This window comes from Mauremys reevesii, linkage group 6, assembly GCF_016161935.1.
Source record: "Mauremys reevesii isolate NIE-2019 linkage group 6, ASM1616193v1, whole genome shotgun sequence".
Lineage (NCBI taxonomy): Eukaryota > Metazoa > Chordata > Testudines > Geoemydidae > Mauremys > Mauremys reevesii.
In genome coordinates this window covers 50,591,895-50,612,561 of record NC_052628.1, presented here as the reverse complement: position 1 = coordinate 50,612,561, position 20,667 = coordinate 50,591,895, and the positions used below count along the sequence as shown (strand labels likewise).

General features: G+C 41.3%; 1 protein-coding gene across 1 annotated transcript in view; it reads left to right on the top strand.

Moving 5' to 3' along the window:
* EDIL3 (EGF like repeats and discoidin domains 3) overlaps positions 1-20,667 on the top strand; it is a 329,399-nt gene that overhangs the window by 168,844 nt on the left and 139,888 nt on the right. Inside the window, exon 7 of the mRNA XM_039544460.1 lies at positions 14,652-14,833. Coding sequence (XP_039400394.1) covers positions 14,652-14,833 — 182 coding nt within the window. The remainder of the gene's footprint in view (positions 1-14,651; positions 14,834-20,667) is intronic.

The window sequence follows — 20,667 nt, the reverse complement described above, 5'->3', positions numbered from 1 at the left end:
GGCTGATGGTACAATACGACTGGTACCCGTCCTCGTCATCAGCCTATTGGCACATGGGGCAGTGCAAAAGGACTGGTAACCATGCTGACTAGCATCTGTTAGGTCGATCAAGGGCGCCTGGTCCTAATTTTTCCTGGTAGATGGTGCAGTATGGCTGATAACCATCATCGTCATAGCAACAGGGGGCTGAGTTCCATCAGCCCCCACCCTTCATGTGTAAAGAAAAGATTCAAGTGCCCCTGAACTAGCAGAGGGATGCTGGGCTCCTCTCCTACACACTCCTTACTGTCCTGTCTGGACTAGCATAGCAGCTGGAGGCTGCCTTCCACTCATTTCTCACTAACAAGTCACTGTGTCTTATTCCTGCATTCTTTATTACTTCATCACACAAGTGGGGGGACAATGCTACGGTAGCCCAGGAAGGCTGAGGGAAGAATGGGGTTGTTGCAGGAGCACCCAATGTGAATAGAATACAGCTCATAATTTCTGCAGGATCTGACACAGAGCAGCTGTGCTCTCTGGTTCTCTGATACAGTGGTTCTCTAGTACACTTGCCCATATTCTAGGCAGGACTGATTCTATTTTTAGATACCAAAAAGGAGGGATTGACTCAGGGAGTCATTCCCAATTTTGGCTTTTGCGCCCCTGGCTAAGAGCAGCCAGGGGCACTTATGACAGCAGCAAATGGAACAGTGCAAAAGGACTGGTAGCCACGATCATCTTATTACCAATTTATGGCATGGTAGATGGTACAGTATGGCTGGTAACCATCTCTGCTGTCATGCAAAAGCAAAAGCATGCTGCTGTGTAGCGCTGCTGAATCGCCTCTGTCAGCGGCATCTAGTACATATACGGTGACAGTCACAAAAGGCAAAACAAGCTCCATGATTGCCATGCTATGGCATCTGCCAGGGCAATCCAGGGAAAAAAGGCGTGAAATGCTTGTCTGCTGTTGCTTTCCCAGAGGAAGGAGTGACTGACGACATTTACCCAGAACCACCCGCAACAATGATTTTTGCCCCATCAGGCACTGGGATCTCAACCCGGAAATTCCAAGGGGCGGGGGAGGCTGCGGGAACTATGGGATAGCTACGGAGTAGCTACCCACAGTGCAACGCTCCAGAAGTCGATGCTAGCCTCGGACCGTGGACGCACACCACCGATTTAATGTGTTTAGTGTGGCCGCGCGCACTCGATTTTATACAATCTGTTTTACAAAACCGGTTTATGCAAATTCGGAATAGTCCCGTAGTGTAGACATACCCTTATACTGCCCAGCTCTTTCCTTCTGCAAAGTACAAGCTCATCGAAAGTCAGTCATTTCATTAATAGAAAATGATATGCACAAGCTCTGTTATCTCAAATGAAGTTTGTCAAACACTTCAATTCCAACACTCACTGGTTTAGATAAAACAATAAAAAAGTTTAACAACTAAATAAAGATAGCATTCAAGTGATTACAAGTACTGATTAAGGCTACTCTTTAATCATGGGTATTCTTAATAAAAGTCATGGATAGGTCATGGGCAGTAAACAAAATTCACAGCCTATGACTTGTCCATGACTTGTACTATATACCCCTTACTAAATGTGTGTGTTGGGGGGGAGTGGCAGCCTGGGACCCCTACAGTTCCTGGTGGGGAGAGCAGCACATGTCCTGGGACCCCTGCTGGTTCTGGAGATGGTGGGTTGGCAGGGCTGGCAGGTTCCCTACCTGGCTCTGTACCTCCCTGGAAGTGGTGACATCCCCCTCTCTCAGGTCCTAAGTGGAGGCAAGGGAAGGCAAATCTGCACGCGGCCTCTGCCAAGAGCTCTGGCTCCACAGCTCCCATTTGCCAGGAACCATGGCTAATGAGCACTGCGGGATCGGTGCCTGCAGGTGGAGGCAGCACGCAGAGCTGCCTAGCCTCACCTTCACATAGAAGCTATGGGAGGGGGATGTCGCTGCTTCCAGGGAGCCCCCCCCCCACAGGTAAGCACTGCCCAGAGCCCTCACCTTGTCCTGTGTCCCAACTCCCAGCCCTGAGACTCCCACCCAAACTCCTGCTGCTGCTAGGGGAGAGGAGCTCAGTGGCCAGACTCTGCCCCAGCAGTGGCTGGTGAGACTGGCCCAGGGGATGCCTGAGCTGCTCAGATGGCCCCCAGGCCAGGTGCACCAGACACTGCAGAATTCCCAGAGGTCCTGAAAAGTCATGGAATCCATGATTTCTGTGATCTCCGTGACAAACTCGCAGCCTTAGTAATGAGACATGAGTCAAAAGAAAGAAAGAGTTTCTTTTGGTTACAAAGAAATAAAAGGTAAAATGCAAACTAATACTTAACAAGTTGAGTGAATTTGAAGCAAAAAAAGGTTTCTCTCACCATATGCTTACAGCAGTCTGGTTGGAATCCTTCAGCCAGAACCACTCCCCCAGTTCAATGAGGATTTCTTTGTTTTTCAAACTTTGTTGATGCCGTGAGTAGAGATGAGGGGAAAGAGGTGATTTGGGGGCTCTGTTCCTCATTTTTATATCTTTTTCCTTCTCTGTGAGAATCATCTCCAGTTGGGGTTCAGGCAACAGCCAGGTTGTTTACACAGCATGTAAATTTCTCGCTCACATCCTTCTTCCTGCCAAAGAGTGACCGCTTAACCAGGTGATAGTCCAATTAATTTTGTTGACACCTGTCTGAGGCGTCCGTTTGCCCTTGTCTCTGAGGAATTGGTTTGTGCCTGCTTTTCTAAATTTGAAGCATGTCTCAGCAATGTCATATAGTAGAATCTTATAACTTTATATACAATGTTGCTACATATATTTTACCAGGACAATAATGATCAGCAAATTATAAGTATTCAAATGATACCTCACAAGGAATACTTTGTACAAAATGTACCATAGTCTTGTAAAAGTGGTGAACATAGGCGTACAATCTGTCACAAGTATCATCTGATGAATTTAGCAGTCTAAGCTATTTAATATAAAGGAAGGAATTGTATTATTTTGTTTGTCATGGTAGATGCATATACTGGCACCCATGCCTGAAAAGTGTGATCTAAGTGTTGATGTCCAGTTCCATAACTGAAGGTACCTAGGCTAAGTGCGCAAAATTAGGTGAAGATAGAGCCTCATGTGCAATACAATATTATTATTGTTAAGCAGAATTTGTAATTCTGTTCCTATACTAAGACCTACAGTTGCAAATGTAGAATTTGTATTATTGTACACATGCAATCATTTAATGAAATACCATATTTTTATGCATATGGAGAACAGCGGTTGTGAAAATATTGATTCTGAATTTCAATCCTAATGTAAGTCACTGCCTCCCCCAGTTTAATCCTACATTTGTAGCATGGTGTTTATAGCCCTGATTCTGCAGACATTTCACAAATCTGAACATGGGTTCTCCTACGTGGAACATCTTATGGGATCAGGGCATAAATTCTAATATCTGAGTTTCCAGTTATCAAGAAGTTGTGTATTTTATGGTAGAAGATGGAAACACCTTAGAGGCTTTGAAAACTGCATCCTGTGGATAGCAGAATTTAAATAATATCCATTTGCATGCAATTCAGGTTCTCTACAGTGGTTATAGCTCATATTTAGCATTTTACATCAGCACTATATTGTAAAGTGCTTCCATTTTTTTTAGTTCTTTCCAAAGAACATCTATTTTATTACAATGCAGAATTCGTATTACTGCAGCTGGTAGTTTTTAAACAGTCTCAGTGAATGTGTCTTGTAACTGGCAATATTGTTGTCATTTTTCTAGAAGATATGTTTTGCTGCTCTTCTAAAAAACTAAAGTATATTACACAAAGAATGTACCTGTGCTGCAAAATGAGATTCAGCTCTTGAAAAGCCCAGTGTAATCCAACTGAGTCCAGTGAAGATTCTCATTGTCAGGGTATCTTGAAGGAATGTTAATTCTACTGATGTGATAGTCCCATTATTTCCCATTGCAGCTCTCATAAATTTGCTAAGGTAATGTAGGTGACCTTTCAGCATAATGATGTCTTGTCTTTCCAATTCTATCTACAAGAGGAGTTATCTGACTATATCTTTAAAGATAAATATTTTAGTGCATTAATGCAGAGTTTCATTGGACATAGTGGGTATGTGTGTGTGTGTTTATATTTTTTTCATAGGCTGTGTTTAAGCTGACAGTACCTCATTAGTACTTTTAAGAAAATATTAAGGCCATTTTCATTCTGTCCCTGTGGCTAATTCAAGGCATTGGTTCAGAACTTCAGAATTTTCAACTGGTCAGCTACATCAGTGACTACATCCTTCAGCATGACCTGCCAAGGGAATTGTGCTCCAGTGGGACAATGCATTTTAATAAATCCAGGTCAAAGTGTATGGGAGGCCAGGTTTTTCAGTCAGCTTTCTTGGCTGTGGAACAGGCTTCCAAAGATTAGACCAAACTCAACTCTGTTTAAGTTTACAACAATCTGAAAATTATTGTTAATATTTTTCTGCCATAACTAGAATAGTTTTGGGGTGTCTTAAAAATAAAAGTCTTATCCCAAGTAAAACTTAATAATGGAAGGGAGAAGTGCAGGAGTTTCTATTAAGTTTCATATGTACCTTGCTGTGCAAATTTAATTTACCTTAGGGAGCTTTAGTGACTGGCATTAATGAAAGCTCTAAAAGCACTGATCAGCTATGTCCTCACTAGTTGTCAGCATATTAGAGTTGCTGTTGTTCTAATGCATAGTGGGGACAAACCACACGGAAACTATGGGCCAGATTTTAAAAGATATTTAGGCACCTAAAGATGCAGATAAGTGCTTAATGGAATTGTCAAAAGCACCTAAGTGCCTAAATCTCATGGGGATAGCTGCATCTTTAGATGCCTAAATACTTTTTAAAAAGACTGGCCCTATGTGCTCTTTGTTGGTTCCATGTACAGTCGTCTTGGGTACTAAAGGGGGGCTGGGGGTGTGGGACATAACTAAAGGACCAACAAATATGCAAGTCTCTCCTACCCATAGGGGTTCAGTTGCTGCAGAAGTTACTGTAGCAATGAAGCAGTTTCACTAGTACACAGCAGACCAAGGAAGGGAGGATTCAATCCACTATCGAACTCTCCTGCACAAAACCTGTTTTCTCTGTCTTTGCACTGGGGAGACGATTTTAGTGTTCTGTGGATTTAGACATTCCCACATCAGCAGTCTATCATATATATTGAGTATGGATGGAAACTGTAATAAACTACTGAAATGATTGTTCCTAACCATCTAATCAGATCCTTTAAAATATTAGTGTTGTCTGAAGAGTGGTATCCTATAAAATACAAACTGTAGGCGTGGGGGAAAGGCTGCAGTCTAAATTGCACAGAGGAAAGTTTATGCATGAATCAGCATTAATTACTGCAATATTGGAGGTCATCTGTAATCCCATTGGCAGGCTTTGTGGTCAGTGTAATTAACATGCTGTGCTAAGAACAGCCAGAGTAATCTCACTCCACAAAATTAGGTGCTTGGAGGAAGAGAGGACTGCAAATGTCTAAAGTAAATTTGTTTTTTGCATACCTTCCATTTTAAATCTGTTTGTTTTTATTACATTTTCTGGAGAAATACCAACCAAATAAATGAAAGCTAAGTATTAATGCTGCATAATCAGCTATACTTCATCTTAAGTAGCAAGAAATCTTATTCTCTTATTTGCAAGGGCATAGTCTACACACTTTCAAGCAACATTTAAACCATTTGAAGGTTTTGCTTAACTTCTAGCTTGAAATAAATTATAGAAGTCAGCTTCTTGACTCAAAGATATTAAATCCACTCAAGTAAACATGTTTGTCCAGTGAACGAACACTTACCCCTTTATTTTTTTGCTTATTACCATTATTATTATTCTCTCTTCAATCGTTCCTAAAAAGATTTGTCCCTTCATCTACTAAGGTTATAAATCAATAGCATTTTTCTATATTAATATTCATCTGAAAATATCATAAAGCAATTTTTGGCATAAATGGGGCTGTTCTTGTTTGGTTGGGTTTAGTTGGTGGATGATGATAGAATTTACCTTTGTGGGCTGGATGATTTGGGCAGTGGTGCCCAGTATGTGACTAGGGAGGCCACTTGATCCTTTAAGCCCTGTATTCTAGAGGTGAAACCTGGAAAGATGGCCAATTGTTTCTTGATTCATATTGGTGAAATCCTGTGCTCTGGTTGTAGCTGTCTTCTTATATGCTAAAGCAACCCCCTTAGTGCTTATCTTCATTCCAAACTGATGCTGGTTATTAAGAGAATTAAAAGGGTAAATTGGTACTCAACTCTTCAGGTTTTTGACGATGTATATTACATTAATTCCTACATTTTCTTGATTCCATTCATGGCCATGAGGTTTATTGGCATTCCTTTTGAATTTGTGAATTCTGTACCTAGTGTTTGCATGTGTGGGTTTATTTTTAATGAGAGTAAGAGAAGAAGTTTGTCCCTTTTATAACACCAACCAAAAGTGTAATTAAACTATGTTTTGTTTCAATAATAGATAGACCAATCATTCCATTATGCTAATAGAATTGATGTGCCTCTGTAATGGGAGGAATTTATCCGTGTGATCTGTTCTTTCTTGAATGGCCTTAAAAGGTGGAATTGAAAATTTAATGTTATTGAATATTACCTTGGATAACAATAACCGTCTAAATGTGGATCTTATAACTGCACATGCAAATGTCGCTATGATTGTTCTATATGCCTTGCTCTCTTTATCTAGAAATGAAAATCTAGTTTAATGTTTGCTATGTGTTTCATTTTGGTATGTTTTGAAATGCACATTGAAGTTAAAAAAAATCTCCAGTGTTATATTTTAGGATTTTTCATTTACAAATTGTGAATTTTGGGTGTTATTCTCAGGACATGTCTACACTAGCACTTATGTTGGTAAAACTTTTGTCACTCAAGGATGTGAAAAAACACCCCCCTGTGTGACATAAGTTTCGGCATAATTTCTCATGTGCACAGCACTATGTCGGCGGGAGATGATCTCCTGTCAACATAGCTACCGCAGCTGGTTGAGCTGGTTTTATTATGTCAATGGGAGAACTCTCTCCCACTGGCATAATGTGACGACACGAGTGATCTTATAGCAACATAGCTGTATCAGTACAGCTCTGCCTCCTGTAAGCTTGTAAGTGTAGACATGGCCTTAAACAAATTGACAAAGCACAATTTGACAAATTAAGACAAGTACAATCACAATAAGAAATATATACAGTGAAGTAAATTATTCCCTGGACATAGAAATTAGCTGTGGATTTTAGGAGTAATATCAAAAAAGTTAGGGAAAACATATAATTCTGATGGTATATGGTCATAGTTGATGGAGCGTAGTAAGTGCTGTACTCAGTGTTACAAGTAGGGTGGTATGATATGGTACACCATACCATTAAGATATTTATTGCCAATATGCCATACCAGAAAGACAGAGGAGCAGAACATGGGGCTGCTGGGCAGCCCCATGCCAGCACCTCCTCCGGCAGGGATGTCCAACCCCCAGCCCTTCCATGCAGCTGCGCCTCCTGTCTGGGGTCTGTACAGCCATGCTGGAGGAGCTGTCAGCCCCACGTTCTGCTCCTTTCGTCGCTGTGGTTTCTGGGAGAGCCATGTGGTTCAGAAGTCTCCGACACAGTGGGAGGACAGAACATCCTCCCCCCACCCAGGTAACGTGTGATGGGGAGGGGATGGGGAGCACATGGAGGCCCCAGGCTGGGGATGGGGCAGGGAGGAGTCACGTGGGAGGTCACGTGCCTCCCCTTTAGCTGGTGCCCCCCTTTGTGTCCCTCCCCTGAGTCGCCTATGCACAGCGTACTGCAATTCTACTTGTGCCACTGGCTGTACTTGGTAATTTAACTGCCTTCAATTTAAGAAGGGAAATTCTCCCAGACACTCTTCTCCCTGGAACATGGAGCATTGCCCGCAGTACTGACTGGTATCTCAACCCTTTCTCTTTCCATCAGTAGGAGGCAGATTGTAGCTATTTGCTACTCTGGGAAGAGAACATACTGTATAACCCCACTAGCACATCTGCACAGGATGAACCACAAGTGAGCCATAAATATATGAATTAGTTTCATAGTAAGAACAAAATGTCTCTGTCCATGTCATTCAAGCACTTAAGATGATTCCCTACGCTTGGTTTTCCCTCACATTGAAGAGACATATTAAATCATTAGGTCCATATACTGGGGCTGACCTCAAATCCCCCAAATAACTCCATATTTACATCAGCAATGTAGGCAGATGTTCTAGTCACAGATCAAAGTAAATGTATGGCCCCTCAAGTGTCTTTTCTCATACTTTCCACAAACTGTCCAGGTTTGTATGATTGCCTTTGTAGCTCTTTCCATGTCTATGTAGAGGGAGCTCTTCCCATTTTCATAATGTAGGCACTCAGCACTGGCCTAACTCTGCTCCCACTGAAATCAACTGAGTGGGAGCAGACTTATGTCAATGCTCAGTAGACCTGGGCAAAAATTGTTCAGTAGTAAATTAACTGAAATATGCATTTTGGGGGCACAGAAACTATTCAAAAATTCAGAATGAATTTGACAAATAGTTTCTGCAAAAAAGAAGTGAAGAAAAAAAATTAGAAATATCAAAATATTTTTGTTTTTACATTTTTTAAACAAATCATTTTGATACTTCATGTTGAGTTTACATTTAGTTTCAGAAACATCATTTTGAATCAACCAGAACAAAAAGTTTTTTGTTTATTCAAGAAAAACAAAAATAAAAACATCAATGTCAGTTAGAAACAAACCTATTTTTTTTTATTTGGCCACTGATTCGAAAAAATCAATTATTCGTTTAGTTCTAATGCTCAGAATATCCAATCTGTGAGCACTACTCTGTGTAGTTATACTTCTGGTGCCTAATCCAGAAGTTAACCTCTAACTATTCCTATTATCCCCATAGCTAGATCACTGTTTGATGCAAAGTTAAGGCTGAGAAGTAAAACATGAAGAGCTAGGAAATTCTCAGTTAAGTTTCCCCACATCCACTTTAATGGTCCACTTGCAGGGTGTGCACTGCAAATAAGAACTGGCCAGACCTTTACTCACTTCTCATTCCAAAGCAAAGTGCTGCTTTTTTCTTTGTTTCATTATTGTTTCAACTTGGCTTGATTAACACCTTGGGCAAGATCCTCAACTGATGTAAATGGGTCCTCATTGACTGGGGGGAGCTGCACCCTTTCATACTAGCTGAAGTTCAGCCTATTGTCTTTTCATTTACAAGGTCTCTGCATACTACTAACTTTTCCCTGGGACCTCTCTGTATTTCATTTGAAGACTTCCCAGGAGCACTAGGGAAGTCAGAGAGAATATAGATATCTCTGTTGTTGTGAGAAGGGCTGTGGACCCTCAAAGGCATCTCTGATTAGGGAGATAGGTACACAGAGCTCCTCCTTAGGACTCTTGCAGGTGGGGTGGGGGAAGGGGTGATTATTAGTGAAACTACCTTTCTAAAAGTAGAACTGATCTTATTGCCATAAAATGTAAGTGCATATGTATCAGCAGGCCCAAATACATTCATTGCAGTTGTGCATGTAGTTAATCAGTTTGCACACACAAACTTATATGTGAATATTTGAACCATTTTAAAAAAATGGTCCAGATCCATTGGCGACAATAAATGCTTTCTCCAAAAGAGAACATGGGATCCTCATAAAACTATTTATTATGATTATTTATATTGTAGTAGTAGGTAGGAGCCCCATTCATGGACTGGACCGCATTGTGCTAGGCACTGTACAAACGCAGAACAAAAAGATGGTCCCCCCTTGTCCGGTACTGTCCTGATCATACAATGCAGGGTCCTGTTGTATTTACAGACACTCTGGTGGCCATGTTACCAAAACTTATTGTAAAAATTTCAATCCTCCTGTTTTAGGTTTCAAGGACAAAATCCAGACTACCCATGGTTTGGGATTCCTGCAAAATAAGACTATGGAGCATTTTACAAGTTCCCCGTGCTCATTTTTGACTGATAAAAGATAAAATTATAATTGCCTTTTCCACTTTAAACTATTCCTGTCTTACTTCTACTGGGAAAACACCCCAACCCTGCCACTAGCATTGGCCAGAAAAATGGATCACACAATAAACTTGTCAGTAGTCAGGCAACATACATATTGTTTTATGTGGTAAACAAGTTTCAATATGAACACTTTCGGTATAGTGAGGCTGCTTCTCTGCATGCTGTCCTGTGCATTTTGCTATAAGTAGGGTCCTACCAAGTTCACGACCATGAAAAACATGTCATGGACTGTGAAATATGTTCTGTTTTGTGCTTTTACCTTATACTATACAGATTTCACAGGTGAGACCAGCATTCTCAAATTGTAGGCCTAACCCAAAAGGGAGTTGCAGGGTTAGGGTTATTTTAGGGAGGTCACGGTAATGCCATCCTTACTTCTGTGCTACCTTCAGATCTGAGCAGCCAGAGAGCAGTGGTTGTTGGCCTGGTACCCAGCTCTGAAGGCAGCACCCTCCCCTCACCCCCAGCAGCAGCGCAGAAGTGAGGCTCACAATACCGTACAGTGCCATCCTTATTTCTATGCTGCTGCCTTCAGAGCTGGGTGGCCAGAGAGTGGCAGCTGCTTACTGAGGGCCCAGCTCTGCAGGCAGCAGTGCAGAAGTAAAGGTGGCAATACCATACCAGCTTTTGCACTGCTGTGGGTGGCAGCTCTACCTTCAGAGCTGGGCTCCCAGCCAGCCAGCAGCTACTGCTTTCCTGCTGCCCAGCTTTGAAGGCAGCGCTGCCATCGCCAGCAGCAGTGCAGAAGTAAGGGTAGCCCTACTGCAACACCCCCCCCACACACACACACACAATAACCTTGCAAGTCCATCATAATTCCTTTTTGGATCAGGACCCCTACAATTACAACATTGTGAAATTTCAGGCTTAAATAGCTGAAATAATGAAATTTACAGTTTTTAAAATCCTATGACCGTGAAATTGACCAAAATGGACCGTGAATTTGGTAGGGCCCTAGCTATAAGGGCAAGCAGGACATCTACAACTGAAATAGCAAAAGTCCCAGAAAAAAATATAGAGCAGACCTGCCTCAAACCTTCCTCTCCTATGACTCCCTACCAGCCTAAACATATGGGGAGCTGGGAAGTGAGGCAGGAAGCAATACAAGGACAGTACTTGTACATATTCCCCTGAATCCAGAATTAACTCTTATCTTCATCCCGAGATTTAACTTCCATCAGACTCAAATCCCTGCAGATTGGTTGCATATGAAGCCACAAAATCAACATCCTCCTCCTTTTCAGAAAATTTCAAAGGATTCAAATCTGGGGGAATGGATTTGACCTGTTTGCCCGTAATTAACATATGCAAGGGAAAAGTTAACATTGGTGTAAAATTTTAACACATTAGGTAAGTAAAAAAGGAATAACATGTCATTAGGCAATGATTTATCAGAGTGAAGACTGCCAAAATGCAATATTGTATCTGAAGCTTCTAGTTCAAGTTAACCTCCATCGGCTCACTAACACCCATTCAACTTTCCTCCTCAGACTCCCTGATCCATATCCAGAAGCATAACTATCCAATCTGAAATGAAATTTAATAACATCTCCATTTTTAGACTTCCACCCACCCCCACTATTCACTTGCTCTCATGGATGCCTAATTTCATTGGAAACTGGAACCAGTTAAGCTGGGTTTGTTTTTGTTTTGTTTTGTTTTGTATTTGAATTATGAATTGATAAAGAAATTAAATTCTTTATGCAGAAATCAGAAACATATTAACTTTTGAAGCCCCATTTTTTTTTCAAAATCCTCCTCTGGCTTGAAAGTGTGACAATTCTCAGGCTCAATGGACTTATTTTAACAAATGATTTCACCCTTCTGATGAAATTGGTGTGTAAACCTTCAAGTTGGATTTTACTATGTAAAAATGATACATCGTTAACAGTTCGGCTTCTCAGGTTCATTCTTTGTCATGTCCACCTTTGTCAGTGACAAAGATAAGATTTTATTATTTTTTCCTCCTGTTACCACCGTGGAGCCAATACAGCTGTGGGAGAGTGAACTGAATTTCATTCTGATTCATGAAGCATCCACAGAATTATTAACTAAGCTCTAATTGCAGAATCTATATTAGTGATGGTGGATGACCCAGAAAAACAGAAGTAGGCTTCCAGATTTCAGACTGAGTTTGGCTGGCAGTTAGAAATAACAGGTGAAATCCTGTCCTGTTGAGATCAGTGCCATTGATTTCAGTGAGGTCAGGATTTCATCCAGCATCTTTTTTAGTTGTACAGTGAGCAGGTTTTGTCATTTGGAAAACAATAAACATTGAGCCCCTCAAAGTATTTTAAAGGCCTTTCAGCCCTCACCTCAAAGTCAACTTACAACTTCAATTTGTTTTATATTTGTCAGTGATATATAATAATGCCTGAGATCATGCTGAAATTGACTGTCCCTTGCCACAGCTTCGGGGAAAGGGATCAAATTGCAATAATCATTTTTTTCCCCCACTGTCTGTTTAAATTAAATTATTTGTAAGTTTATCACAGTGTGTAGTAAGGATTTTACAGAAATAACACTTAGGAATTCATTCTCAGTTAATGCTTAAGGTGGAAATGCCTACATTCAGATGTGCAAATATGGTTCAAAATGTCTCCCTTCTCCCTGATCAACAGGAGGGGATGTTGATAGGACAGCAGGATACTGGAGGAGAAAGAGCAGAGATTGCAGGAACACATGCTTGGCAGGATAAGCCTGGCCCCCTCCTCCTTGAGTCCTCTGCTTTCCCATTGCCTGGGCTGATGGCACAGGACTAAGTGGCTTTGATGCCCATCTGCCCCATCTATGTAAACTCTCCTGAGATTTTTTCAAAAGCCTCTTGTCCCTGTTAGCTTGGTGCTTGCAAGAATTAGGATTCAGAGAGATGTGGAGTTGGCTGAACATGTTCTGATTTGGTCAAAGATGCTTGTAAGGTGAATTTGGCGGGGAGCCGTTGAGTCTACCTGCATCAACCTGGAAACGTATGAACTGTGAAGTGGCCTGGATAATTTTGTAGACATGTGGCTGAGTGATCACACACAGGGATACTTGCAACACAGGGCTTGAGCTTTTTAGGGTTAATGGAGTCCATCTGTTGCATGCAGAGGCTGACATTTGACTCTGTCTCCTTAAGGGCTAGATCAGGCAAGAAATAGATGCCAGGCAGTAGGGATAGGGGCATGCAATGAGGCTAATTGCTGTTGCCCCCAGCGGCTAGTGCAGATAAAGCATTAAAGAAAAGGGCCAGTTCCCAAAGGTAAATGAGACCCAAGATTTTGCTGGTAGACGTTGTGCCTGTAGGAGAAGGAGGCATGTGAACTCTTTGCAGACTGAGGTCCCTTTTTGTTTACCTCTATCCCCTCATTTTAGGGAGAGGGAATTTAGAAGTGAGGTAAGTCAGGGGTGTGTGTGTGTGTGTGCGAGGAGGGTTTACCCTGAGTTATTGATATATGGTGGGAGCCCAGTAACTCACTGTTAGACCCAGTTAAATGCCTGGTATGTGAGAGCAGGGGATGGGTGCCTAGCTCAACTTCCCAGTGATAAATTAATAAAATGGCAGCTGTCTGCTTAAATCCATCCCTGTGTCTGTTGTTCACTCAGCTGCATGTCCTGATCAATGTCTGTAAATGTCTGCTCTCTACTGTCCTGTTTCAAATTCCCAAGGTATATTTGGCCCACAAACTTGCAGAAGATCTTTTGCAAAGCTAAATAAATAATTTACGAATAATTCATGTAATGAATTTCCCCTTGTGAATTGTTTTGGAACAGAAAAAAAAATCACATTCACTTGAAATGATTCACATTTTTTTTCAGCAAATTATTCTCAGTCAACAGAATATTTGTGAAATCTGAATAATCATTTTTTTTTCTGTGTGATGGTTACTCATGTAAGTTATGTGGTTATGGGTTATGTTCCCTGATTGAATGACTTGCATAACCAATCATGTGCAAATATTGTAATACCTCCTAGGTGTCTTAGGAGGAAATCCATTAATATTCTTGAGATGCTTAGGTACCTTGGTGATGAGCACCATAGAAAAGTCTATAATAAAATTGTAAAGATTGCAACTGAATATACATCTTGTGCTGCATCAATTAGTTACAAAAGAACTCCACTCAGGGACCTGACTTAATACAAGGTTATTTATGTAACTAACCAATGCAGTGCAAATTTCCAATTATATATTCAATTACAATATTCACAATTCCCACTGTGTTGGATAGAGGACTAACTAGCACTGCGCAAATGGCAAAATGCCAATTTTGGAGTAATTATACAATTTTGAATTTGTTTTTAGCAAATATTGCAACATTCAGGCTTACAGTTCATTTTTGTAAATACTTGCATTCATAAAACTCAGACTTGCAAATGTTTGTGGAAAGCAAACAAAAAGGAGTCATGAAGTTAATCTAATCAGTTGTCGAATGTAATTAACTATTCACGGACAATTTTTTGTACTGTTTGCTCAGTTCTGCTGATAGCACAGTATTACTCAGATGCTCTACATTTCTGCTAATAACATATTTGAAACCAGTAGCATCCTGGATTAATTTAACCACTATTCCAAGTATGTCAATAATGAACCTGAGTAATCAATCATTTCAGTTGTATTCATTTTTCCCTTTTTTTCATTCATAGGATGCTCTGGCCCCTTGGGAATAGAAGGAGGAATTGTATCAAACCAACAAATTACTGCATCATCCACCCATCGGGCTCTTTTTGGGCTCCAGAAATGGTATCCGTACTATGCACGACTTAATAAGAAGGGTCTTGTAAATGCTTGGACTGCTGCAGAAAATGACAGATGGCCATGGATTCAGGTAACAGATGGAGTTGTGGGAGGAAAAAAAAAATCTCCTAGACTCAATTTCCAGAGTCATTTAAGAAACTGATGAAGATAAGTGGTAAACTAATAGCAGGATTCTTGTTCACTGTCATAAATGCATCCTAGATTAAAGGGTGGTGGGAGAGGATCCTAATTTCAACTTCTTTATGTGTGTAAAATGTACAAATCTTATATAAAAACATGACATACCCTAATACTCCATTGTAACTGTAAGAATCTTCTGTACATAAAAACAGATTCTTATCAAAGAGTCAGCTTTTCAGATATGCCACATATCTGTTCATTAGTGCTATAGTAGCATTTAGCAGCAGCAGCTGTGGATGGACAGCCTTTGATATTTATAAAGCCATAGGCTCAATCCTGAAGTCTTTATGCAGACAAAATTCTCATGTGCTTTATTAGGAATTTTGCCCAGGAAGGGACTTTAGCACAGGACCCTCTATTTGTATCCTCTCTGTCTAGCTACATAACACACATGCCCACATAAATAAGTCAGTGTGTGCATTATAGCAGATGCAGTGGTAACTGTTGTAGTTAAGACTGAAATGTGTCTTCTATTTGAATCCTGTTTTCTAATGTTTGTAACTTGCTCAAACATATCTTTGGGGGCTGAAATTCTCCATACTTTATCTCTGCCCAGAAGAGAATATTTCTGGAAAGTTGCAAATGAAAATGTCCACTCAATGGATATGGTATTTCATTACCATGCAAATTGTGTAGTTATTTGCACAGGTGGATTCACTTTGCACAGATGTACATGACTACACAAGTGGCAAAGCAGTGGAATATCAAATCTGATGGCTACATGTTAAGGAATAGTGTTTTAAGCTTGGTATCAGATTTGTAGATAATCTTAGCTGGTGATTTCTATAGGTTGTTTTTTGTTTGTTTGTTTTTAATGATGTGTATGTATTGGACTAGCATTTAGGTACTTTAACTATTTGTTACCTAATAAAGCTTCTTGCATGGTAATATATGTTACAATCCACTCTCATATGTAACATATAAAAGGGGCCACTTTCATATTAGTCTTTATATGGTCTCATGCAAGTCAAATATGTAAAATATATACTTCATAATATTCATATGCAAATTGCACAGTTTTTGTTCCATGTGGGATATTTTAGTTCTTACTGTGACTTCCTGTGTTATTTTTGTGCATAGTTACTGACTAGCAGATAAAGTATATGTTCACAAGTGTTATATGCACTTTTCCTATTTACCTAAATTTTAGGTCCAAAATCTGTTACAGGTAAAAATTTCAAAACTATCTGTGATATTTAGGAGCAAGAGTTTTTGAAAATTTTACCCTATGTTGTTTTATTGTTGTTAATTATTATAATTCCATAGTGAAAAAACAAACATATTAAGCATCTTAAGATCTGTTTCCTTCCATAAAGTCCAGCAGGGAGTTGGAAATTCCTGAATGTATACAATGAGAAGGAATAGGAAAGAATAAAGGAAAGGGAATTGGGCAGAAGTGTGTTCTTGGACTCAGAACCTAACTTAAAAGTAAAATGGGAACATGAAGTCGTAAATTGTCCTTTTAGGCTCTGTTAGAGGGAAGTTGGCTCCAGTAAACTAGAGTGGGATTTTCTGCCTGATTCAGAGCATTGACTTGAACCTGGGCTTCTCATTTCCTATATCAGTGCCCTAACCACTGGGCTGTTAGCTATTTTTCACGGGGCATTCTCTTTATATATTTTTTTCACAAAAAAATATAGCAAAGTCTTTTGTGTGAAATGAAATTCTTGTTTTCCAGTCAGCCCTTCTAAGGACTGTAGCCCATAGGGCTAGCTTTCCTTCATTATCTTCACTGCCTTGCCTTCATTATATTCTGTTTTATTATATTAATTAGTAATGCAGGGAACCTGTATCTTGTAAGACATTCGCTTCAGCAGTTAGCATAAAGCTTGAGGCCTATGAGATTTGGCACAGATAAATAACCTAATGGTTTCTCCTAACCTTTGGGGAACTGAAAATAGAATTTGCGGGGAATTTTGACCATAATGACACCTATCAACCACAGGAACAGGAATCAAATCCACAGATGACTAACCACAATAGTGCCGTGGCAATGAATTGACATATATGATAATAAGTTGAGATCTCTGATATACTAACCTATAGGAGAAGTACATGCCAACATTAGTAAGGTGAGGAAATACACATAAAGAAGAGAGGAGGAAACCCCTGCTGAATATGCAACAGACATAGTGGTGTCAGCATAACATATTATAAAAGTTGCATCTCAGCCAACGGGCAGTAGGAGAGAGAAATGTAGCCCTTGGGAGATGCCAGAATGATGGTGATGAGGGGGAAGGTGATGGTGATGAGGAAGATGATGGCTAACATTTCAAGTTGTTCTGCAAGGGATGGTGTGAGTATATGGATATTCATATGTACTTTCTGTAGTATCTCCATCTATCTTACTCAGTTGGAGTGTTTGTGATTGTATTAAATGTATTAATAAACTATTTGTAAATATGGAAGAGTTCCTATAGTGTGAGAGTTACAGCTGTGCACATCAGGGTTCCCAACTATATAATACTTTGAATAACACTGGGCCTAATCTTGAGACAAAAACCTGTCAACTCTCAAAGTGATAACGGAATTCTTAAGTAATCAATATAATTAATACATAATCTATAGATCAGGCTACAGGACTCAGTTTAGTGTTAGCAGATTTGCCCATTACTTTGGGGTAGCTCATTTATTAGGGTTACTCTTCTGGGGGGCAGTATTCTGTAATTCTGTCAATGTACTGCTTGTGTCACTTGTGTTCTCAGATGGAGCTCTACTTCTCCCTTCTGATAGTTCCCTCCCAATGGAGCTATCCTGCAGGACCTAGGTTCCCCAGGGCTGGGTTCTTCCATCCGCAGAATCAGCCACACACACACATTAATAGACCATGTCTGAGAGGACCGGATTAATCAGCACTCCCAAGCTGACCCCTTATATGTCACTGGATTCAGGCTGGGTTGAACAGCATTTCCAAGCTGTCACCGTCATTGGCCCTTGGATTCAGCAGGCTGGGTCAAACATCACCTCCAAGCTGTCACCCTCATATGCCACGAGCACTGTCCTGGAATAGAGTACGCCTGAGCAGGCTGGGTTGAGCAGCACTTCCAAGCTTCTATTCTAATATGTCCCAGGTTCAGTACGTCCCTATCCCCACTTTCATGTTACAATTGTTCTGATAGTAACCCACTTGATGAGCAAACCCCACAGGATTTTTGGGCGCTGCAGGGATCTTTGGTTTAAGTATGAGGATTGTTCCTGCAGAGCGAATGAGGAAGCCAAAAGACACCCACAAGGGGGAGAGAGAGAGAGAAGCAACCGGCTTAACCATGAAAGTTATTTATTGCCAGGTAATAATCATAGGGGAACCAAACAAACATAAGTTATAATATTAAATCTAACTTAAATTTGATTATAAAAGTCAGGTTTAGAAAACTATAACTGATCACACAAGTCAAGGTCAGAAGGCTAAACCTAGAGAAAGAAAAAGAGAGAGCTGGGTTCTCACCGCTCCATGAAGCTTGAATCAATTGGGGGGTCCCAGGTGGGGGCAGTAGCTGAGGGTCCGGAGTGCTGGAGACAGGCAGAGCCCCCAGCATTATCAGTCAGAAGAAGATGAAATCCCAGTGGAACTGATGTAGATGTTGAATACAGGCAGCAAAACAGTTCCTTGAGCATGGGTAGGGGTTTTTGTAGGGAAAGAACAATGGTTCAAGGGATAACACTAGATTTCTTTATGGGTAAATCGATAGCTCGAGGGAGTATACCAAAGTTGTTTTGTTCAGGCTAGACAATAGGAACTGATCATTCCTGGCTATGGGTGGTGTTTCTTTGAGGGAGCTCAGAATGGAATTAGGCAGCTTCAGTATTTTGGCTACTAAAAAAGGATTTATTACTAGAATTGGTCTGATAACTGCTGAGCTGGCTGTGTGCAGGCCTGGGTTCTTTAACATCTGGAGCAGACAGGTCCGGTGCAAGGATGTTTCGCGCCCTAGGCGAAACTTTCACCTTGTGCTCCCCCCACCCCACGGCAGCTCCCCCCCTCTGCCCTGACGCGCCCCCCTTGCAGCAGCTCCCCATCCCCCACCCTCTGCCCTGAGGCACCCCCCACCCCAGCTCACCCCTGCTTCGACTCCACCTCGAGCACGCCGTCGCTGCTTCACTTCTCCCGCCTCCCAGGCTTGCGGCGCCTAAGCTGATTGGCACCGCAAGCCTGGGAGGCAGGAGAAGTGAAGTGGCCACGGCGTGCTCGGGGAGGAGGTGGGGCAGGGGTGAGCTGGGGCGGGGAGTTCCCCTGCGTGCCGCCCCCGCCTTACTTGCTGCAGGCGGCCCTCCCTGCGCTCCCCTGCCCCAGCTCCTTCTGCCTAAATGCCAGTGGCGACCGGGGTGGCTGAAGATCCGGCCGTCGCGGTCGCTGCCGAAGAAAATGGCGCCCCCCAAATCGTAGTGCCCTAGGCGACCGCCTAGGTCGCCTAAATGGTTGCACTGGCCCTGGGAGTAGAGATCCCCCATCATGCAGTGCTTCCCTGCTTTTCTGGTCCCATAGTTCAGTGTGGTTCTTGCCTTGGAATCTCTGTTCTACATTCTGTATGCTAATGGAGATGCCTCCCTGTCCCATCTTTGATGCAAATAAGGCTAGGGGAGTTTCGTTAATCCTGTCACCCTTGTCTGAGGGGTTTAGTTGAGTCTCCTACTGCCTTTTCATTGCTTTTTGTAAGTCTTCCTTCTGATCGGCGTTGGTTCAAACAGAGGGTGAGGTATGGGGGGTCCTTTGTGAGTCAGACAGGTTGGATACTGTACCCTGGTTCCCCAAAAACACAGAGCTGACCAGTAATACTAGGTAGTGTTGATTCTATCCTATTCAGATTCTTATACAACTTTTATTACCATGGTATTTAAGTGCCTTTCAATAATTAATTAAGTAATGTGCTTAGCCTATCTTACATGTAACTCTTTCTTACTTTGTCCCTCCATCTCCCCCTTGCACTTAGAATGAAAGGTGGTCATGTTTGTGGTGATTCTTAGAAACTGCAGCAGTTTATCTAGAGACTTGGAATAGATCCCATCCAACCATTCTTCCTGGGCATAAATAAGGTTCCCTGCAGTTTACTATGTGGATTTTTCAGGAAAGACATTAAAAATTGAAGTTCCGTGTGAACATTGAGAGCTAGTGTTGCATTTTCTAAGACGAGAGATTTTCTATAGTTTCATTATAGCTGGAGCACTAGAGATAGCTATAGTTAAGGTTGCCTTAACATTTCCATTAAAACCTGTTTTCAGTCAGTCATAACATTTTGAAACCGTCACTTATTGAAATGAAATTTTCCGGGGCTTATCCCTGCCCCAGGGTAACTTCTGTTTTAGCACCTGGAGAAAAATTGTTGAGCTACTTTTCAGTAGGGGGAGAGTGGACATAATACATTATTCCCATAAAAAATAAATCAAAAAATCTTGCAATATTGTTCTGAATACTTTTAGTGCTAAAATAGCTGGGGATAAAAAAAAATCTAAATTGGGAAGGGAAATAGTCCTTGTTGAGGAGAAATGCCTTTGAGGTTCTGCCGGAAATTGGTTTTGATTTCTCAGAGATATGAACCGTTGGAAAATCAGATTTCATGGATGCATTGTACTTTGCATTGGGGCCCCGTTTCATTCTCTGACCAGTAAAATACTCATTAAGGGGCAGATATTGCCTGGTCCTCACATGGGTGCACAGAGTGGGGGAAGTTAGGGAGCAAAGGAGAGCAGCAGCAGGAGTCTCAGACCTCACCATTGCACAAGGGCCTG